This window comes from Gastrolobium bilobum, unplaced genomic scaffold (assembly GCF_033153095.1).
Source record: "Gastrolobium bilobum isolate Gb01-03AN ecotype WA unplaced genomic scaffold, APGP_CSIRO_Gbil_v1 utg7354, whole genome shotgun sequence".
NCBI classification, from domain to species: Eukaryota; Viridiplantae; Streptophyta; class Magnoliopsida; order Fabales; family Fabaceae; genus Gastrolobium; species Gastrolobium bilobum.
Genome location: NW_026897788.1, coordinates 285475 through 310433, shown reverse-complemented (window position 1 = coordinate 310433; position 24959 = coordinate 285475). Strand labels below are relative to the sequence as shown.

The following is a 24959-nucleotide window of genomic DNA, read 5'->3' as shown; positions in this document are numbered from 1 at the left end:
GATTCAGAACGAAAAAAAGAGTGGATAGGCAAGTTTCGAAAAATTTGATGAATTGTGATTTTTCCGGTGTAAAATACTGCGGTATAATTGTACCGATAAGCGTGAAAATATAATCAGTATTTTTAGGAAGTAAAAATATAACGTGGACGAGAAAAATACGTAGTTTATGAATTGGTGATTTAAATTAGGTGATTGATTAAAGTTAAATCGCATGTGGGACCCACCTCACTTAAGTGGACCTTGCCACTTGGACAACACCACAAATTTGATTTTTCTCTCTCCTCCTTCCTCCTCCAAACCGTGTTTGCCTTCCATGGAAGGGGAGATTTGCTTCCAAAATTTCTTTTCCTCATAACTCCTTCAATACACCTCCGAATCAAGAAAAGTTTGTGAGCAAAGTTGTTGGAAATCATCATCCGAACACAACCCACCGATTAGTTTCCCTTGAAACCCTCTCATTTTTTAGAAAAGGGCTAAAACCAGCCACGAAAATTGGAGGGATTTTTGTGATTTTGGAGTTGAATGTTCAAGCTATTGCTTGGAGATCACTTGGAGGGGTCCTAGGCCAAGCTTGCGAGTATATTTCAACACCTCTCATGGATTAATTTGATGATTTATTTTCATGAACCCTAAAGAGAGCTTGGTTGATTGATGTGTTTAGAGAGCTCAAATGTAAAATGTTTATACATGAATGTGTCTTAGAATGATGTGTAGTATCCATAAATGCAATAAAAATTATTGATGAAAAATGTGAAATTTTAACTTAGAAAAATTTTAGGATGTCAAGACTTTGAGTTTTGGAAATGTGTTAGGATTGGATTGATGAGTTGTGGTGTGATTGTAGGTTGATATAATGGGATTGTATGATGTGTGAAGTGGTTTAAATTGGATTGAAAATCTCTTGGAATTGCCTTGATGCAATTCGGTCATGTAGAGGAAAAAATGGGGAGATTGTGTTGAAAAATTATTTGAATGATGTGTTGTGTAATTAAATGGAAATTAGATGGGTTGTGTGGTGGTTGGAAGGTTGGAAAATCAACGGAAAAATAATTGGTAGTGTTTAGTGTTAAATTGTACATAGAGCAAAATATTAAGCAAAACGACGTTTAAAAGACGTAAAGTGAAAAACGACACTTGATATGGCCTTTCGGCAACCTAAGGATGCCTAAGAAAATGAGAAAGAAAAGTTAGAAAAATAAAATGCAACATTGCACCTTAATGGCCGAACCTACATGGTGTAGGGGAGGATTTTTGACGTTTTCGTAATTTGATAGAATTACCGTGTATTGATTGTTCGTACATGGTTGTTGTAGGTTGTCGTACGTTGAGTTGAATCCCAAACTGTGAGTCGGTGGATTACCATTGGTCTTGGACCAAGTGGGATTGAGGTAAGTGATTGGAACAATGCTTGAATAATTGTTAACTTGCATATGTTCGTATGAGTTTTAAGAGATTGGAAATGTTCTCTGTGTAGGCATTTCTGTTGCGTAACGAGCTCAGAGAATATACTGCTTTGGAGCTAAGTGGAGAGGCTTATTAAGGTAACTTCTTGATACTGGGGCTTGTTCCCCTTGTGTGTTCCACCATACCCGTTGAGGGTGATGGTAGGAAATATATATGAGTAGTGTAGAATAACATGATCATGCATGTAGATGTATGTTGGTACATAGGTACCGAATCTCTGGCCAGTAGACAGTTTGTCTTCGGGCATTTCGGACTTCCACTAGATAGGTCTCCGAGAGGAAGTTCCAGTTGACCTAGGGTCGTGGTGTGTGATCCGGATAGGAGCACACTAGGAAGTCTCGGGTGTATGCGGATGGGAGGGGTACCTTGGTTGGATGTTCTTGGAACACGCCTTGGATGAGACCCGTAGGCTTATATGCCAAGCCATTAGGCAGGGCGTTGCGTGGTATTGGTAGCTACCATTCCAGCTTCGTCGTATTTTATATTCCTATGATCCCCAGTTTCTCTAAATCTCTTGCTTTATCCCGTTTTTCAAGATGTTGTTTTATATTATTTATATGCATCGAAGTGAGCCATTGGGCGGAGTATTCTCCAGATACTCTGGGTTACTGAGATATATTCGTATATCTCACCCCGTCTTGGGGGCATTATTTCAGGAGGTAGCAGTGGCACAGGAACAGCGGGCAAGAAGCTCGTAGGATGAGTCGTGGGAGGACTTTATGCTTTTGCATTTTGATGGTCATTGGGCCTAGACTAGATTTAGGGCATGAACATGGTATTTATTTATAGGATGAGTTTATGTTCATATTTGTTCATGCTATTTTGCCTAAGTCTAGATACAAATATTTTATGGCATTTGGAGATTTATGAATTATGTTGTAATTGGATAATTGTAAAGATTGTATTTGGACCTTGTGTAATTTGAAGCATGTATAATACGATGAAAGGGCAATAGGCCTATTTTAAGATTATGATTATATGTATGTTTAGAAAATGCATGTAAATGGACATTGGTGATTGAAATAAATTAAGGAAAAATAAAGTGAGCAATATGGTATGAATTATGCAATAACTATAAACTGAGTTGGGTTGTAAGTGCCTTAAGGCATTGTTGGTCCTTGTGTGTGCCACCCATTGGTTATTAGGTACATTTGAGGTATTAGAAAGCATTTGCAAACTTGGGAATTTTTGTAAAAACAAAGGAAACTCTGGCGAATTTTTTGTAGAATTGGCAGAATTTAGGCGAACTTCAGGAGAGCATATCTCCCTCCACAGAGGTCTAATAGGGACGTGTCATATGCCATTTTAAATCTTGAGATGTCCTCTACATTGTGTTAAAATTTGAGAACTTTCTTGGTTGCACGCAGCCCTGTAGAAGCCTATTAACATGGACTGTCCAGAACGCACCTGTGCAGGGGCTGTTTCTGGCAGTTTTTGGGAAATTAATTTCCACTTCATTTCTCAGTCAAATTAAGTGTTTGATATGTCAAATTGAAGGTTGAGGTGTCTAGTTTGTTGTATAAAAATTTGAGAGAAATTGGTTGAGTGAATTTTCTGCAGTAATTTGTGGAGTGAGGGATGTTTGAAGCTGTTTTGGGGTTGGTTGACAGTTTCGCTTGTCCAAATTCAAACGGCGATATCCGGAGCAAATGAGCTCTAAATAAAGCGTGTGATAGATTTCTAGAGAGGTAATTGAGTGTAGAATAACATGTCAAAAGATGAGATGAATAAGAAGAAAATTGAGAGAATGTAAATGAATATACCGAACCATGTTCGGATAGGTAGAAAACATAAAAGTGAGAAATTAGCTAAGTGAGTTTATGGGAACCCCTTAGTGACTTGTATTAAGTAAAATAAGATATAAAAATAGTTTAAACAAGTATTCTGCAAGAGTTTACAGTTATGGTCACAACTTTTATTTATTACGCTTTTTACGGTTTTAAATGCTCGCGTAATAAACGGAAAAAGTTTACTCGCATTTTTATAAATAAATTGTTGTGATTGTAACTGCGCTTAATATCATAATTAATGTTAACAATACCGGGGTACAGTGGGCTATTACACTCCCAGAGTCAGTCCCACGACAAAACCCGACCAGAATCCTCAAAGGATATCTCCAGCGGAAGTCCAAACCACACACATCTACTGGCCAGAGATCACAAATATATCACACAACATGCTCCAAACATGTCACAAAATCAAGCAATAATGCATGGACATGTCATTTCATACAAAGTCAAAGAACATAAAATCCAACCACGACCTTCCACTAGGTGTGGCGGAACACACAAGGGATAAAACCCAAGTACCAAGAGTTTACCTTAACTTCGTACGAAATGCTCCACACGTAAGCTCCAAGCTTATTCCACTTCTATTGGTTACGTGAGAGGCAACATATATGATCAAACAACAATGATCATCAATACAATTTTTAAGGCAATCAATTCACTTTCAAAATACTAATTCCCAACCTATTCACTTAGGCCAAATGGTTATTTTTCATTTATTTTTCCTTAACTTCCCTATAGGTCGAATTACCACATACACCATACATTCCACATTCTTCATTCCAATTCCACTATATCACAATATACGATCATCCATTTAAACACCATTTACCACCATACAATATTAATTATACCATTTTTACATCATCAAACCCTCCATGACCACCATAGGTCGAATTACTCATGCCCATTAACCTAGGGCTATTCAATCCAATTCCACACATCCTCACATCATACAATCCTATAATTAACCCATCCAATTACTCCTCAACTCAATTTCACAATTACACAACATTCCAATTTCACAAAGTATTGAAATCCCATCACAAAATTGCCTAAGTTATAATTTCCAAAGCACAATATTTTTTATTAAATCAATCATCATCATTTATCATTCTAAGCATTTAATTCCAAAGGAGACATACCATTTAATACTCCTAACTACCATAACTCAACTTACATAATCAAAACCCTCACCAATTTTATGATCTCATGAAAAACTCAATGAGAATGGGAAAACTTACCACCAATAGCTTTCAATAGTCTAAGGAAATGATCTCCAACCAATGGTTTAACACAAAATTTCCCAAAAATACCAATATTTTCGTGGCTATAAATGGGGTGTATCTCCTCCCACAATGATCCCCACAAGGTGCACTCTACATGAAAGTCACTCACAATCTCAAGGGGAACAACTTTGTAGTTAGGAATTTCTCTCAAAAGTGTCTAGAAAAAAAGTTAGAAATTCAAAGAACCAAAACCCTTAACCATGGACATATGCACGACGGGGAAGAAAAGAAAGAGAGGAGAATCTAAATTTTGAGTTCAAGTGGTCACTTACTCACTTAAAATACTTAAGTGGGTCCCACACGCGAATTAACTTTATTAAATCACCCAATTTAACCTATAAATTCATAACCTACGTATTTTTCTCGTTCACGTCATATTTTTATTTCCTAAAAATATTGATCATATTTGTGCGCTTATCAGTACAATTATACCGCAGTATTTTACACTGGAAAAATCACTATTCATCAATTTTTCTGAAACTTGCCTATCCACTCGATTTTCGGTTCTGGATCCATTTCTGGCATTATTTTTGCCATTTGAGACCTTCTACTTAATTTTTCTTTCCTAGGGTTACATGTTTGGTAAATTACCATTTTGCCCTTTATACGTATCTTGGCCCTAATTTCAGGATTTTCCCTAATCCTACCCCTTTAATCAACATTATCACATATAACCATATATTTAGAAATACGAGGTGTTATACCACTACCACGCTAGTAGCGTGGTGCTTCTGGATTGAAAGTAATGCTGGCGCTGATAGCGCCAGATCCGTGCTATTAGCGCAGGGCTTCAGACTTGTGCTTCCAATTTGGGCTTCTTTCTAATCTGTTTTCCTACAAAAATTAGTAGAAAATCAGTGACAAGAGATCTGATTGAGATTTATCCATTTAATAGCAATTATAGTCTTTTTTATCAAAGATTGATCAAGATTCTTTATCTTTTTGGCTTAAAATCATATGTATGCTGGAGGCATATCAGAATATGAAATGAGATTTTTTCGTGTTCAGGTTTACCCATATTCACATTCGTGTCGTGTTTATGTTGGCAAAAAATGATACGAAAAAATTCATGTCAAGTTGTGTGCCAGTTCGCAAACACAACACTAACCCGCATTTTTTTGGTTAATTACGTTTTTATTAACGGGTTATTCGTATCATGTCGTATCATTATTTAGTTATTCGTATTTGTGTCAGACCTCGACCTAACACGAACACGACCACCGACACGAATGGCCACCACCCCTACTTAGTCGAATATGTTCTTTCTCTGTGCAGTGGGTGGTATGCACATGCAAGGACTCTGATGCTCAAGTCAATTAGTAAATAAGATTGAGCTTGTAGGAGAAAGAATGTGCCTCAAGGCAAGTGCCTTGTATTTTTTATGTAAATCTTATAGTTTGCTTGGGACCCGTGAGCCTCCACTCTAGGAAGTAGGACGTGGGCTTTTGTGTAAACTCGTCAAAGAAGACTTGTTACATGCAGAATCATACATGCTCAAGTCCAATGGGCTCTTGAGTGAAGGGACATGTTAAAAATATAGTACAAAATATAAAATCATTCATCTAATAACTTAGGGTGTGCATGACAATCATTCTATTCCCTAGCACTATTTCTGAAAAGAATTAATTCTTTTCTATTTATGTGCCTTGGAACAGTTTCTGAGAAAAAAATATGTTTGATAACATGTTCTATTTTTATTCCGAGAATGAGAATTGTGTTTGATAACACAACAAATAATATAATAAAAAAAATTCCTACTAAATATAAAAAAATTCTGTATCATCACTTTCTTTTTCATATGATGTGGTTGTGGTGGCGGTGGCGGCAGCAGTACGGTAGTGGTAGTGGCAGTGATGTGGTGAAGATAATGGTGGTGGTTGTGACGGCAGTGGCTGCAACGATGGCGATGACAATGGTGGTGGTGGCGGTGGTAGTGGTGGGGATGGAGGTGACGACAATGGTTGCGACAATGGTGGTGGGTATGGTGGTTGGTGGCGGCAACAATGGTAGCAGTGGCATGGTGGTGGTGGTGGCAGTGGCTGCAGCGATGGCGGTGGTTGTAGGTGTCGGTGGCCATAGTGGTGGCGATGGCGTGGTGATGGTAGTGATGGGAGTGGTATAATGGTGGCGATGGTGGTAACGGTAATGGCTGTGACGCTGGTGGTGGTGGTTGGTGGCGGCGGCGGCGATGACGACGATGGTGGTGACAGTAGTGGTAGTGTTGGTTGGTGATGGTGGTGGTGGTAGTGATGGCGATGACGGTGGTGGTAGTGGCGTGAAATGGCGATGGTGGCGGTGACAGCAGTGGTTGCAATTATGGTGGTGATGGTTGATGGCGGTAGTGGTGATAGTAGTGGTGACGGTGATAGTGGTGGTGGCGGCGGCGGTAGTTGTGGTGGTGGTGATGGTGGTAGTGATGGGTAAAGGTGGTGGTAATGGTGGCGATGGCATCGTGGTGGTGACAACGACACTAGTGATACGATGGCGGCGACGACAATGGCGGCGACAGTCGTGTTCGGGATGATGGTGGTGGTGACGGTGATGGTAGAGGTGGAAAGTGATTGAGAGAGATAAGTGTTTCTCGTTTTATGCCCCGGAACAAAAAAGCAGAATTTTTTTGATTCTTTTTTCTGTTTCCCAGCACAAAAATTAAACCGGTTCATCCCGGGAACAAAAAAATAAACCGATTTTACCAGACGAGTTTCCTATCCATTTCTGTTCCCGGGAATAGAAATTAAAAAAGAATTGATTCCGGAAAGATTGTCATGCACACCCTTAAACTTTTGGATTGAAATGATTCTTGGCAAAAGCAATGGTTGAGGCACATTGCCGGCTTAAGAATAGTATCCATCCCTATAAACATTCATGCACCAATTTATAAAAACATTAGAGTAAATACCATTTTTGGTCCCTGGCAATATCCACGAACCCCTTATTGGTCCCTAGCAATAAAAAAGGGACATAATGGTCACTTAAATTACAAAAAACAGGCCACGTTAGTCCTTCTGTTAAATCTCATCTAACGGTCCAACTAACGGTGCACACTTGGCACGTTAATTTGCTAACGCGGATTTGAGTGGTCCACCGTGGATTTCCAACGCCCTTATTGGTCCCTGACAAAAGTCACGGGGCCTTTTTTGGTCCCTAACTAAAGAAAAATAGGGACATGATAAAATAACAAAGCACCTCAGTCAGGCAATCCCATAGCTTAGGAAGTTTATCAAATAACAAAGCACCAAATTTCTCACACAGAAGCCTCAATGATAGCTCAGATCCACGTGTACTTATAAATCCCTCCACCTTTGATCGATCTTCACCAGCCAACACATGAACCTTTGACTTCTGTTTGCTCACAGGAGTTCTAAAAGACAGGAGATCTTGGTCTTCAATACTCTCCATGGAGCAGATTAATTTAGCTTGAGGGGTCTCAGAGGGATATGTGCAAGGTCAAACTACATATATTCTTAATTAATTTATCATTGGGGCAAGGCCTACGTGTAACACAGTGATACATTAACTCAGTAAAGGCCTCAGCTGACATCATTTCCAGGATTTCCTCCTGAAAGATAAGACTGATATGTTATCATCAAATTAAACATGTATATGTGCATTAGAGAAACAAAATTAAACTAGCACCTGTTCTCGTTTGATCGAAGCCATCATAGGCAAAATGATTGGGGTGAGACGTGTAGGAAATTCAGACATCCAGACAACTGCAGCTGCAACTGAAGATAAGATCGTAACATGAAAATTACTCTGCAAATCATCCCATGAACCAAGAATAAGCACGTCAAAAATCTATTTAAGGTTAACTTAAAACACACAAGCGATGTAGAAACCAAGAAATATCAATCAGTACAATGAAGTGTTAAAAAAATGTTTGAAGCATACCTGAACACATTTCAAATAGCCAGCAGTAGTCAAGAGCCTCTGTTTTGAGGATTCAATATCATCCATTGTGTTCTTTCCCAAGGATTCATTTGCAGAACTATCATTACATAATGTTGTAATTTTTTTATGCAAAACCAATGGCATCATCCACACTCAAGCCATCCAACTCAATTTTGGTAGTTCTCAACAACTCATTAAACATACCAGAAGGCTTGACAACATTTAACAATTGACCAGCCTCACTACGCATCTTTGAATAAGTTCTTGAAAGCTCGGCATATGGAAGAAGTGAATCTTTTATTGGGAAAGCTGGGTCAGAACATGCTAATAAGTCCAGCAACAATCTTTGAGGGCAATAGGAATGCCATCAAGGTTTTGGGATGAATTACAACGCTTAATCTCCTTAATCCAAGAAATAAGTACCATAGATGCAACCTAAATCCAATAGAAAATATTAGAAGAGGGAAAAAGAAGGCATAAGATTATTGGGGTGTAGGTTCATTGTATGTGAATCGGAAATTCATACTTGGCGCTGGACACCAGACGAAGAGGTTAGAGATCTCCAAAGCGGATTAATCACATATTTCAAAGAACCCTTGGCAGCTTAGAAGCAAAATTTCCCAATGCAGTTGTTGTAACCACCCGAGTATGAGTTACAGATGAGTCTACATCAGCACCAACAACTATTTTAACCGAATTTATAAGAATATCTCTATTTTAACCGACCAGCTTCGAGGTAAGTGAGGATTTTTTTAATCACAGCCTCGGTGGTTGTGGTGGCGGGTGAGTGTGGCTTCAGGTTTCGCTTGTGGTTGTGGAGGAGTTGGTTAAGTACAGAAGCTGCACTCACACCCATACAATGATACAATACAAAGGGAAAGAACACGACACACTCTTTACCTCAAAGTTATCCTCAAGACTAGAAGGACAAAGCAAACTTCAGATTGTTGTACATCCATGTCTTCTGGTTTAACAAATTTGATTGCATAGAAATCTTCTAATTTCATGTCCCTGTTTTTCTTTAGTTAGGGACCAAAAAAGGCCCTGTGTCTTTTGTCAGGGACCAATAAGGGCGTTGAAAATCCACGGAGGACCACTCAAATCCGCGTCAACAAATTAACGTGCCAAGTGTGCACCGTTAGTTGGATCATTAGATGGGATTTAACAGAAGGACTAACGTGACCTGTTTTTTATAATTTAAGGGACCACTATGTCCCTTTTTTATTGCTAGGGACCAATAAGGGGTTCGTGAATATTGCCAGGAATCAAAAAGGGTATTTACTCAAAACCTTAAATGGTCAAGCATGGAACAACCACTTGATACAAATAAGAAGAAGAAAATCATTTAATGTGCATATAATCCAACATATTGTAATCATGTTATAAGCAAGAGTAAGATAGAGAAAAAAAATATAATTCAAATGATAGGTCACTAAAACGCACCTTGACTCACACTACTAGAAAATGCAAAAATTGCGACCACAAATTGAGATGGAAAATAAACCGTCGCAAATTGCGACGGAAATTGCTACGAAAAATCAATCGTCGCAATTTGAGACGAAAATTGCGATCGTAAAATAATTGCGACAAAAATATGTCAAAATTTTGGTCACTAAAAAATTGGACGCAAATTCTGTCGCATTTTCGTCACAAACAAATTGGGACAGAAATTAATTCGGTCGCAACAATGAAAAATATGCGATGGGTGTTGATGATGGAAATTTTTACGACAGGAAAACTAGTCACAAACTTTAGGAGTAAACTTTGCGACGGCTATAAGAATTAATCCGTTGCAATTTGCGATGGAATTTGCAACGGTATTATTAGATATGATTTGTGACGAATTTTGTGACGATATTCCACTTGTATTTTGCAACAGATTAATACTCCATCACAAATATTGAAATATATTTTTTCTTAATTAATAATCTTATATATATCTTCTATAAATAACATATAGGCAACTGGCAATAAAAAATATTGTGCAATTTTAGCGGGCTTTTAAAATTTTGAAATTCAAAAATATTGCCCAAATTTGCGACTGAAAATATATCCGTCACAAATTGCGACGAAAAATTTTCGTCACAATATTAAAAATAAAATTAGCGGACTTTTAAAATTTCGAAATTTAAAAATATTGTGCAAATTTGTGACCAAAAATATATCTGTCGCAATTTCAAAAATAAAATCAGCGGACTTTTAAAATTTCAAAATTCAAAAATATTGTTCAAATTTGCGACCGAAAATATATTTGTCGCAATTTGAAAAATAAAATTAGTAGGCTTTTAACAATTCAAAATTCAAAATATTGCGAAATTTAGCGACGGGACAGATATCCGTCCCAAATTGCCACAGAAAATTTTCGTTCGCAAAATCGCTGTTAAGTACAAAAATTAAATTCACAGATTTCATTTCTCTCATTTCTCGTTCACCTCTATTCTCTTTCAATTTCATATCACTTTGATCTCCATTTCGTGAAAAATAAAAATTCATCATATCACTTTGATCTCCATTTCACTTTATCATTTTCATCTTTCTTTCCATGGCTTCCTTTTCATGGCTTGCCTTCCATCTCCAAAATGAATTCGATTTGTTGAATCAATCGGCCGAGCTCGAGAAAAGGAAGGACAAGCTCGAGTGTCTTGTTCAATTCTCAAACTCATTCTTCATGGTAGCCATTGTTATCACTTATCTTTGTTTGTGTTGGAATATTTTTTTATGATATAATTTTTGATATTTTGCTTTTCTTCAAATTTATTGTAGGATGTAAAATGTCAAGGTTGGTTGCTTCAATATGTAAGTCCCATATGAATCCCTATGTATTTCTTTGAGGAAAAATTTAGTTTTTGAATTTCTGTGTGGTTCATTAATATTGAAAATTTATATAGGCAGAATCATTGTATTCACTCACTTCCAAATGGTTGTGGTTTGTAGGAATTGCCAGACGATTTTGTGGCTTCCAACTGGTGGAAGAGCTAGACTAATGGAGCTTGTTTGATGCAGTTACTAGAGTCTTTTTATGGTCTTTATTAAAATTTAAATCTGGAAAATAAATTAATTTAATTTTTTTATTCATAATTTTTTAGGACATTCTATCGCAAATTCAACAGTTGACTGTGATGGTATTTATTATCCCATCGCCAATTGCGACGAAATTTTTAAATATTTCATCGCAAATTGCAACGGTATTTTTGTAAGTCGATGCATATTTTTGACGCATTTTTGTGACGATATGTTAATATTTTTTCATCGCAAATTTGCAATAAAAATTTGCGAAGAATTTTTCGTCGCAGATTGCGACGATATCAGTCTACATTCAGCGCAATCTTTTGCGACGAAAAATCTTGTTTTACGACGAAAAAATCCATCGCATTTTGCGGCGAAAAATAATCAGCCAAAATGCCGTCGCAAATTTCGTTTGCTATGAGGGTTTTTGCGATCGCCTTTTTTCCATCGCAAATTCCATCACAAAGTGTATTTGCGACGGAAATTGCCAATTTTGCGACAAAAAATGTCTGTCGCAAATAGACTATTTTTTTTTTTGGAAATAAAATAGACTATTTTCTAGTAGTGTACCAATGGCGTAGCCACATCCAAGCCGGTAGCAGATGCCTTGGCACCTGTTTTTTTATTACTTATTATATATTTAATTATAATTAAAAGAGGTAAAAATTATAATTTGGCACCACCTAAATAGAAAATCAAATACTCAATACAAAGTAACAACAAACCATCTAAATGCAAACAAATAATAAGGAACATGTATAGTATGATTATTTTTGTGTTTTACCTTTTTTATTTTTTATCCTGTATATATTTTTTCTGCTTTATTCTAATCAGTTATGTTATTTATTCTTACTCCTATTATTTTAAAAAATAAATACTTCTAAACTTAATCACAAAAATGATTAGTTGACCTATTTTAAAATATGGGCCCAATTAAATCAAATAAACATATTTAAAAGTAGGAAAAAAATGTGTGTCCTTTTAAAAGACATAAAGTTGTATCCTTTTAGTTTTTGACATTATATCTTACCTATAAAACATAGTTATAATATAAAAAATTACTTTTTTTTTTCTCTATTTTCTCAGTCACTTTAGCTGACGTGGAGAGAGAGAAAAAAATTATTTTTCATGTTATAAATATTTCTTAACGGTAAGACAGTGTTAAAAACTAAAAGGACACAATTTGTGTCCTTTAAAAGGACAAACACTTAACCCTTGAAGGTAACAATCATGAAACCAAATGAATAACAGGACTATAATTATGGAATATGAAGGTCCATTGAACTCTTGTGTTTTGGGTTATTACACACATAAAGAATAGTCAAAAACCTAATTCCCAAATGTGAGAACTTTTCTTCGTATATATAATTATATAAGTAATTATAATTGGGCCCTAGCTAAAATTGTAAGTTGGCCCTAGCTAAAATTGTAACAGTGGTAACAGATAAAGATATGGAGATGCGTTCCGTGTATGACTAGATGCAGATTTCTTTCTTCTTAATTTCTTCTTCTTCTTTTTTCATCTTTTTCCAATTGAGGTTTTCTTCTAACCTTTTTTTCTTATTCGCATTCACCACCCAGTACCCAACCATTCTGCGACAAGGCACGATGTTTCATTCCTTTCTTCAAGATTTTACGGATACCTGTTCTTGGAATATGCATTGGTAATTATATTGTACGTTGGTGAAAAAAATTGATTTATATTTTTGAACCTTATAAAAGTGAAATTATTTGTCTTTGCTGACCATAATTGTTTATTGGGTGCTTCTAACATGAGTGAAATTCACGCCCCCTTTATTTTATTAACAACTTTTTTTTGTGGTTGTAGTGAATGATTTTATTCCTTTTGAAAAAAAATGGAGTGTTGTTTTACGTTAACTTTTTTAAAAAAAAATTATTTTAATGTAGAGCTACAATTGCTATTGTAATGGAATTGAATTGTTTATTGGTGTTATTTGTATTTTATTTCACAATAAGAATGAGAATTTTGGTTATTAATTAGTGGAAATTGTTAAAGAGAAACATCAATGAAGATATATGTATATATAGAGTATGAAAATTTCTTTTTTTTTTTTGGAGTTACCCAACCCTAATTATCTCTTTGAGACGAGTTGGCTCCCTCCGGTATCCCCACGAGCTTCGACTCTTTGAGCCGGCTATGGGACTAATCCGGAGTGCGGGGGAACAGTGATGGCTAAAGGTTCAGCCCCCTCCCCAAGAATGCATTCAGCGGGAATCGAACACATATCCAACCGCACTAACTCAGCGCCAAGTTACCAACTGAGCTGCACCCATTGGGTAGAGTATGAAAATTTCTTATACATATCTATTAACAACTTCTTCTTTTTTTGTATTTTTAAATTTTTTAAAATATCTAAACACTAATTGAGTGATTTATGTGGATCCAATGTCATTTAAATAATTTTAGACATTTGTCGCTGATTGTTTCATGGTTCTTTTTAGGAAAAAATGTTTCTGCAGATAAGTTATTTGCATTTATTCCCAAAACGACGTCATTTTGGTATTGAAATCTTAAAAAATTATAAATATAAAGACTATTATAACCCTGAAATAAATTGAAATTACAAAAACACCATGATTTCTGCCCCAAAACGACGTCGTATTGGGTTTACTGCAGATAATTTATCTGCAGTAATTGCAGAAAAAGTGAACCATTCTTTTTAATTGTGAAGTTTGTTGTCCCTCCATGTTGATGTTCTTCACAGGTTACGGCTAGGGGTATAAATGGGCTAAGTTAAGCCAAACATTGGCTTTGATAGCTTAAGCCTATGTAAAATATTTGGAACCTATACTGACCTATTAGCTTATTAAATACTTGATTTATGGCCTGACATATTATAAAAAACTAAAAAAACTGAATACGACTTGTAAGACCTACCAAGTTGCAAACAAAAGTTTGTAGACCCAAATCAAATTAAAATTTAAAAAAAATTATTCACAAAGATCACATGAAATCAATTTTCATTAACATAATATGAAATAAGCTTTCATTAACATCACATGAAATAATGTTATCAAAGATCACATGAAAATGTTCAATAAAATCACATGAAAATTTCATATATGTATATATAATTTGCACTTTCTTTATCAATTTTATCTTATATTATAGAGTAAATATCATTTTTGGTCCCTAACAAAAAACACGATTCTCACTTTAGTCCCTTACAAAAAAAATAGTCTCGAAGTCCCTAAGAAATTCAAAGTGGATCCATTTAATTGAAATAGTTGTCCCTCACAAATTCAAAAAAGACTCACATTAGTCCCTCAAAAGAACTAAAATGGATTCACTTTGAATTTCATAAGGACCAACTGACTAATATTTTTTGTAAGGAACTAAAGTGGGGACCGTGTTTTTGTTAGGGACCCAAAAGAGTATTTACTCTATATTATATTCTAAATTTTAAATAAATAACTATTATTTGTTAAAATAACATCGATTCTATTACTTTGTAAATTTTAAGTGAATTTTTTTTCATAATAGATTTGTGTAATTATGAATTTTTTTTTGATAATTTAATATGTCAATTTTTTTGGCCCCGACTAAAATTAAATCCTGGCTCCGCCACTGTTGACTACTTAGCCCGGTCAAGCCCTTCACAATATTTTGCATATTCTCTAATAATGGCAATGCATTAAAGTGTGACAATGGTCCAGGGAATGGTCAGACCTAATATTCAATGGTCCAATGTACATACAAATCACCAAAGGAAAATTAGATATACAGTCCTAGACTAAAATTCAGACATGTTGCCATAATTTGTATCAGATTATGATTACCTTGAAGACGAAACACCCTCTTAAAAGGCGAGATATTTAAAATAAGATTATATATATATATATATATATATATATATATATATATATTTTACAGACAATAAATTGTAATGCCAAAACTATCTTTTTGATAGGGATATGCACTGGCATGATTTTCATGAAATTTTTCCATCTATAAAATTCAAGCACCAGTTTATATATTTAAATTAAATATATATATATATATATATATGTATATATTAAAACAAAAAATATGTAACAACCATTTTATACAAATAAAAAGTAAAATTTCATTTAATGTGCATATAATTCATTACAATGTAATCATGTTATTAGCATATGAGTAAGATACAGAAAATAAAATATAACTCAAATCATAGGTCATCCCACACTAAACCGACCCCTGACAACTCAAGCTCGTTAATCCCTTCACTATATTACCAATTTTACCACCTTAATATAGAAATTCCATATTTCGTATATTATCTAATAATGGAAATGCATTAAGGTTTGACAATTTATGGCGCACAACTTTCAATTTGTTTTTAATATAATACACGAATTTAAACATTGTAAAATATGTGAATTATATATGCCTGGATAAGTTTCTGGCTGGAACCCAAGACTACTTATCAATTTGGACCAAACAAGGAGTCAACGTAATTTCAACGGGTAGGTGAGATAGCTCTTTATAAAGCCCTAGGGTTCAGGGCAAATAGTGAATAAAAGATTCTAATTTCTTATTTCTTTCTTTGTGATTGCGGCTATGACTAGGAAGAAGGTGAAACTTGCCTTTATCTCTGATGCCTCGGCAAGGAAAGCAACGTACAAGAAAAGGAAGAAGGGTATCATGAAGAAGGTGAGTGAACTCACTATTCTTTGTGGGATTCAAGCCTGTGCTATAATTACCAGTCCTTTTGATTCGAAGACCGAGGTTTGGCCAGATCCAGAGGGAGCCAAGCAGGTGATTGAGAGGTATCGGAATGCAGCTGTTGTAGATGGCAGCAAGAATGTGAACCAAGAGAGTTTCATGATGCAGAGGATTGCCAAAGCCCATGACCAGCTGAAGAAGCAGCGTCAGGAGAACCTTGAGAAAGAGATGACCCTAGCTATGTTCAAGTATATGGAAAGCAAAACCCTGCCAGAAGACCTGACTGTTGAGGAGCTGAAAGAAATGAACAGGCTGATCGAGAAGAATATGAAGGAAATTGAAGACAAGATGGCTGCACTTAAGTGATGAGATGTTGTTTGTTGTATCCTAATTCTGCTTGGTGTTTAGAGGCACAGCCGCTGTCTTTACATCGTATTTCTATTTGGTGTTCAGAGGCATTGCCTCAGTCTTTGAGAACATTTAAATAAAACTAATTATAAACTATGTCTTTCTAATTTTCCTAGCAAAAGACCAAGAGATACCGTGTAGTCCATGCTTAAATTTTGGTACTTTAAAGCAATAAGAATCTATTACGATATTAGCATCATAATTCAAGCATAGAAGCATAATTGGAGTTCCAATTTTAAAAGAATTGAAATCAAGTTAAAATTATAACTATAGTGCTTAGATTACATAATCATTATTTAAATTGTGGTTGTGGCCACATCGTGGTCATTGTCGCATTGCAGGCCAATACAAAATTTATACCATCCGCAATCATAGTACGATGTGGTTGTGGTAGTCGCCGCAATCGAGATGTTGAGGCCGCAAATAGGAAGCAATCCACAATTTAAATACCTGATTATTTGGGTAAAATTTTGTTAACAACAACAACAACCAAGACTTGGTGTAGTCCACTACATAAATTAAATAACACCAATAGGCTTCATCGAAAATAAAAGTTTCAATAAATCGATTGAGAACAAGGAATTTTTTAGTGGTTTGTCCTAAAGTTTTATGTGGTCTCCTTTTACCCATTTTAATTGAGCTACCTTTCTTTTGATCAACTTTTCTCCCACATGTGACGATATTCTATTCACGACCAAACCACCTTCAACAAGCATATGTTATTTTCTCCTAAATAAGTATGACTCCAAATTTCACTTTTTGTTTCCAATCTTATCTTTTCTTGTATGTTCACTCACCCACTTCAACATTTTCATCTTTGCTAAACTTAAGGGTGTGCATGACAACCTTCCCGAAATGAGTTTTTTTTTTAATTTCTGTTCCTGAGAATAAAAATGGATGAGAAACTTGTATGGTAAAAGCAGTTTATTTTTTTGTTCCCATGATGAACCGGTTTAATTTTTATGCCGGGGAACAAAAAAAAGAATAAATTTTTTTTTGCTTTTCTCATTCCTGGCACAAAAATAGAATCAGTTTTCCCTCTCTCTTCTTCCTACCCCCTCACACGCCAACACCAAACCATCATCGGCCTTCAACATATCACCAGACCACCACCCTCCTTCACCGCGGAAGTTCTTCTTTTCTGACCTGTGATTAGAATTTGAATTTGAAAATTTTTGGGATTTTTAAATTGGGGCTAGGACTCTTGAATTTCTAAATAGGTGCTTTTGTGTTTTGGTTGAAGTGGTATGCAAATGATGAAATGGTTAAAGAAGAACGGTGCATGAATGAAAGAATTGAAAAATGAATACTTCTACCACAGTGTGAAAAGGATTGGACCAAGAAACCCTTTCTTTCTTTTTTCCTCCTCAACTAAACAGAACGACGGTGCCTTATAAAATGGCTACAAACAACGAAGGTTTGGAGCCAGCAAAGCAGAGGTCCATCTATGGGCTCCACACCACAATGCTACAAACTAGGAAAATATTTTCGGCAGGTGATTGTTTACTTTTCTATAATCAAAAGTAAAGAAATAGTTTTGATTCTCGGAATAAAAAAAAAATGTGTTATCAAACGTAATTCTGATTCTCGGAATAAAAATAAAATATGTTAACAAACGTAATTCTGATTCTCAGAATTGTTCCAAGGCACAGAAATAGAAAAGAATCATTTCTTTTCAGAAACAGTAACAGAAATCAGAATGATTGTCATGCGCAGCCTAAGTTGTTGGTGGGATTTTCCTTTAAGTTGGTAGGTACCACAAAATCCTAAATTACGCCTTAAGTATTTATCCCTTTCAATCCACCTAGCTTGAATCCTATTTATAGCATTATCTCAATCTCCCTATCATACTGTAACTAATAAACCCATGTCGTGCAACTTGTTGTATGATGTGATCCAAGATACCTCCAAAACAGTGCTAACTCGTATCTTGCTTAATTTGCATCCCACTATCTTATACCTACTTGACTGAATACTCTTTGATTTCGAAGCTTATACTCACCGACTAGGATTATATCATCCGCAAAAAGCATACATTGAGGAAGCCTACTAAGTGTTAAAATGTAGATTGTTTAATTATTGTTTATTAGTCCCACATCGAGTAAATAGGGACAGAGCCCAAGCCCATGTACTCTATTATTAAAAATATGTCTTGTGTGATCACATAACATTAGACACATAAGTCATTAAATTTGAGTTGGTATTAGAGCAGATTGTTGTTACCAGATGACTTACATCTCGAGCTTGGTTTAGCCTTTCTAGCTCAGTTGTTCAAGCTTTTGATTTAACTCGTAGCGAAGTCGATCACTCTATCTTTTATCAACATGATTATTTTAGTCAATGTACCTCCTAGTCTGTATTGATGACATTATCATCAGTGACATCGATCAAGTTGGAATTGAACAGCTAAAACGACAGTTATCCAGTCAATTTCAAACCAAAGATCTTGGCAAGCTCCGTTATTTCTTAAGCATTGTGGTAGCACAATCCAGGCAAGGCATCTCTATCTGTCAAACAAAGTATGCCTTGGATATCTTGGAGGACACTAGTATGTTGGGATGAAAGCCTATCGATACACCCACGAACTACCCAAACAAGGGGAGCCATAGGGGACCCGAGTTGACTATATCTTGAGAGAGAATGTAGATTGTTTAGTTATTATTTATTAGTCCCACATCATGTAAATAGGTTCGAAGCCCATATACTCTATTATTATAAATATAAACCTTGTGCGATCACATTAGACACACAGTTCATTAAATTCAAGTGCGAGTACATACAATATTAAGGTAAAAAAGTATGATCTCAAAGTTTACCCTTGGTGGAATCCAATCGTTATAGGAAATTTATCTATTATCCATCCATGCATTGGCACAATAGTTGGTACCTCATCACCTATTGAGACCCTATACTAGGCTAGGAGTTATGCTCCCCTAATCAGCCCCTATTTAACATATTGGACTAAAATAATTCTGAAGATGACATTTTGCTTCCAAAAACCTAGTTAGTCCTTTGGTACTTCACAAACAAAGTCCTTAATAGAAAATGGTTGGGCTTTAGATAGAGAATGTGGATTTTTTGCTGCCTTTCTTTGATCACATTCTCTATAATTGTGAATAGTGAACCTAAATCTTAGTTTTGAGGTAAGAGGGAAGTTAGGCAAGGAGACTCTAAATCCCATTTTCTTTCACCTTAGATATGGATGTTTTGAGAAGGATAATCTGAAGAGTTACAAAATATTAAATGGGGATATGACAATGGTCTCTCACTTTAAGTTTGCAAATGACATTATCTTACTCTTGGAGGACAAAGCAACTTTCTTAATGATCTTTCAATTTTTGAAATGATCCAAATTAATGGTTAATTTGTTCACTTGTAGCATTGGGAGCAGCATTAATGTAGAAAACTAAACCCTTATATCTCTAGGTAGCTTAGATTCTATTCAGATATCGTAGTGTCTCTTACTAATCTAAGTTACCAAATTCGGTCTGTTGCTTTCAAAACTCTGTTGTTAAGAATATTTCCAAGCGTCTGGACATTTCGAAAAGGGTCTTTCTTTCATTAGGTATCTCTATAACCCTTATGAAGACTTGTTTATCTAGTATTTCTTTTGTGGATTCCGATTGAGGTTGTTTAAAGAACTAAGAACATCAAAAGTTGATTTTCATTAGTCAAGAGCGGAAAGGAACATAAGTATCATTTAGTTAATTGGGAGATATATTGTAGGCCAAAGGATGAGGAAGCTTTGAGTCTTGGCAATTTGGTTTCCATAAATATTGATTTAGTAGCTAAATGGCTATGGTTATTTGACTATTTTTGTCAAGAGACCATGGCACCTGAGAGTTGCACCAGAATGGGTGAGATGTTGATTCCAACCTTATGACTTAAACAACTCATTCCAGTGCTTGTCTCCTTTATAGGTGATCCCTCTAAAGATGGGAGATGGCTCTTGCATTAGATTTGCGGAGGACCTTTCATTATGCAATACTCCTCGTCTTCCATTACTCAGTAGTGACATATATTGTCACCTTTAGTAATTACAATTCCTCTTCCTCTTACAGATTTTTCTGCATTTATCTCCTAATATAGATAAAAAAGAGTTTGCATCATTTATCCTTTAGGGGAATGTTCATGTATATCCTTTCATTTCCTTACCCACTCTTCAAATAGAAAGAATTTTCGCAGATAAATCCCACTTGAAGTCCAAAGTTCCTTCCATGGTTAAGTTTTCATATGGACTAAGACACTGAACAAGATTAAAACTAACGATACGTTATAATTTTCACGACCTTACAAAACTGCTTTGCCTGATGTGTTTTAAGCTTGGCTCTAGCTTGGATCCAATCAACAATTCTATTATGGCATTGTTATAGTTCATATCAAAAGTATATTTATTACATTAAATGCAATTATATTAATTATAGGCAATCAAGCAATTTTAACAAAATAATTAACATATTATAAACATTCCTTTGAGCAAAGTATATATATACAATTATCTCACATTATTTAAAATTTCATCTTCGTGTATGTTTCAAAAAATACTACTACAATAAACCACTTTGGACATATAATTGCAAACAATAATTTTTACCAATAAAGAACTCTAACAATTCACAAATAATATGAAAAACCTTATAACATGTGTATCTAGAATTCATGTTACATTAACTAAACCATAATTTATGTCACAAATTTAAATTTCCAATATCAACAATTATATACTTTAGCTCACTACTCAAACTTAATTGATAAAGCACATAAAATCTACGCTAAAATTAGGAGAGTAAATACTAATATTATAATCCTATAATCTATAATAATTTTCATTAATTAAAATTAAAAAAAAAGATCATAAATATTTTTCACAGAATCAAACATGAATAAGAGCTCATAAAATTAAATATGAACGAGAGCAAATAATTTCAAATAAATATTTATGTATATAAAAAATTAAAATTTCAAAATGAATCAAACATATTTTCAAATCTATTTAAAGGAACTAAAATAGGAATTCATTATTAAGGGAAAACACGTATGCATTAGAATAAATTAAAGGACAATATACACATTCAATTTAATCAAGATATTATAATGAGGCCCAACATAATAGTACATTCCTCTTTTGGAAGAATGCACTAACCAAGGTTAAACCAAGGCCAGAACCTCAGATGAGTTAATCAATGAGCACAACATTGGGTTTAAAAATCTATCCCCTTTGGACAAATAGGTTCCTAGACCAATGAGCCTCCAAAAACTTCATCTACAATCTCAAAAAGAAATTGCTCAGGATAAGTTAATCATTTAGCACAACAGGTTGTCATGACAAGGCCAACATAATAGTACATTCCCCTTTGGGCAGAATGCACACCAATGTCAGAACCTCAGGTGAGTTAATCAATGAGCACAACATTGAGTTCGAAAATTCATTCCATTTGGACAGATGGATCTCTAGCCCAGTGAGCCTCCAATAACTTCATCTACAACCTCAAAGAAAATTTGCTCAATGAGCATACAGTGGCTTCAGAGATGTGTTTCATTTAGGCATAGAGATCACTTAGACCAATACAATGTGAATGCAGAAAGCACCAAAAGCAAACGAAATTCAAACGTGTTGCTATAACTTCAGGAGCGATGTGATCACCTGGAACTGGAAGATGAACGAGCAAACTCCAAAGTAAAAGCGATTCTCCGAAGCCAAAACTCAGGTTTGTTAAATGCGAGGGATTCACGAAGGGAAGAAACTGAACTGCAAATTGGAGATCGAAGCTGAAGCTTTCCGTTAACCGAAGTTACAGAAATCGAAACCATGTTGATTCCTTCTTTTTTTATTTTTTTTATTTTTTATTTTTTCGGGTTTGGAAGATGACGACGAAACTGGGAAGTGGGCCAATCTTATTCAATCTTGATAAGAAAGATCCAAATGATTATTGTTAAAACACAAATGAGCCCGTTTCATTTGTAAACTGGGCTTACTAGATGTGAAAACTTAATGACCCGATCCAAACTGAAGCATAAGCAATAAGATCCAAATCCTATGGGCTTAGGATGCTAACAGGCCATATTCAATTTAGCCCAAACTTAATCTGATATATACAACTTAATAACTGTCAATTTTATATTTTAAATAACAGAAAAATATTTCTCCAGTTAATGTAGATAAGTTATTTGTATTAATTTCTAAAACGATTTTGTTTTGAGATTAAAAAATTAAAAAATTATAATTATAAAGACTATAATAACTCTGAAATAAATTAAAATTACAAAAACATCATGATTTTCATCCAAAATGATGTTGTATTGGGCTTACTGCAGATAACTTATCTGCAGTAACAGCAGAAGAAGCGAACCCTTTAAATAAAGGATTTATTGTTTCTTATGTTATAGCAGATAAGTTTATATTCTACATACATATAAAAATTTGTGGGACCTATGCTTTTTCTTTCTCTCTCTTTTTCTCATGCACACACTATAATATATGTGTAGGAAATAAAATTTATCTCCTATAATATGAAAAATATTAATCTCTTAATTAAAATATATAAATTTAGATATTATATATTCATAAGTCATAAAATCTTAAAATTACCCGATAATAGATGTTTTATAATATATTTCGTCCGTTTTGAAATATCTATCGTTTCATAATAAGCTTCCTCTGCTCATAAAATCTACTTTCTGACCATCAAAGTATAAATCTGAAGGAAAAAAATTGCAAAAATAATGTAAAGTGGAAAGATTTTTACAGTATGACATTTTCCTCGTGCCATCGGCAAATAAAAAAATAAATGGGGCTGATACATGAGGCAATCAGGGCAAACTCGTTATTTCGAATTCTTAAATATAGTTTGAGAAGACAATTAATAACACGTGTAATTACTTACAAATATTAATCTTAATTCAGTCTTTTTTAATTTTTAATTTTTATATTTAAAATATAATCTATATTTTATTTTTATATTTAAAATACAATCCAAGTTTTTTCCGATTCTGTCCATATTCTCTGTATTAGCCTATTTGGGAACCTGGCCCAAAAAATCTTATTAAATATAAACAAGATTTTCATTGCTAAAATCGTATTATAATTAATATATATATATATATATATATATAATATATATATATATATATATATATATATATATATATATATATATATATATTGTAATGGGAGAATTTCACAAAATTGAATTTCAAACCAGTTGAAAATTAAACGTAGTATATAACAATTTTTTGTACCACAAGGCACAAACCATCTTTTAAAATTTTATAATATTCATCCAGCTAAAAATATCAAAATTTGACTCAATAGTATAGCAGATTAGGTGCTGCTTCTTTGAAAATTCGAAGTCTTTTCCGGCGTGCTTGAATTCAAGGCAAAAGATCCCTGCTTAGGATCACCATTCAACATGATTCTCATGTATAGTAAAGTGTTGAGAACGGTGAAAGGTGCTTTTCTTCTTCTTAGTGGCAAAGTAATTTGTATTTGAATGAATCAAAACATGAGACTATTTCCATATTTTTTTACTACAAATATTAGCTATTATTGATTGTCAAAAAAATATTTCTGCAGTTAATATAGATAAGTTATCTGTATTTATTTTCAAAACGACGTCATTTTGAGATTGAAAGATTAAAAAATTATAATTATAAAGACTATAATAACCCTGAAATAAATTAAAATTATAAATATATCATAATTTCCGTTCCAAAACAACGTCATATAGCTTATATGGTGAAGAAAAAACGAACCATTGATTATTGGTTAAAAGTCCATTTCACATTCCCTTCAACTTTTGTATTTATAGGATAGTGCTTGAAAAAGACGCCAATATCCTCGCCTTCTACTGGATAAGCCGATTCTTTAACATGCCGTTTATTCTTCTTCAGCATTGACTGTCAGCACTTCAGGCAAAACTCTGTATCTGAATGGAATGTACAAAAAGGTCCAAAAGGTAAGTGAAGATAAAATAATCTCCAAGGAGAAGATTACCCTTTGCTCAATTGTGACTTTTCAATTATTAATATCACCTAGCAATTTTAGATTTTCTGTATCTGAATGGAATGTACAAAAAGGTCCAAAAGGTAAGTGAAGATAAAATAATCTCCAAGGAGAAGATTACCCTTTGCTCAATTGTGACTTTTTAATTGCTAATATCACCTAGCAATTTTAGATTTTATGAATTTGACACCACATCTCAACTCATTATTTATTAACATTAGATTTACAAGTCATTTTCACTTATGTGTTCTATGTCTAGTTTCATGATGCGATACTTGATCCCGGACACTTTAAATGTCAATCACAATATATTTTACATGTAAGTATTGAGTATAGCTTCAAATTTTTGGAAAATCTGAAGCAAAGTCTGAAATTTTATATTGATATTTCTAAGAGATTTCCATTGCAGGAAAACAGATAAATTTTCTTACAAAATCAATATG

General features: G+C 34.4%; 1 protein-coding gene across 1 annotated transcript; it reads left to right on the top strand.

The window, feature by feature from the left end:
* Positions 1 to 15953: 15953 nt before the first annotated feature.
* On the top strand, positions 15954 to 16669 carry LOC133310348 (agamous-like MADS-box protein AGL80). The gene has a single exon (XM_061511266.1). The coding sequence runs from the start codon at positions 16002 to 16004 to the stop codon at positions 16470 to 16472; it is 471 nt and encodes a 156-aa protein (XP_061367250.1). The 5' UTR covers positions 15954 to 16001; the 3' UTR covers positions 16473 to 16669.
* Positions 16670 to 24959: the final 8290 nt, after the last annotated feature.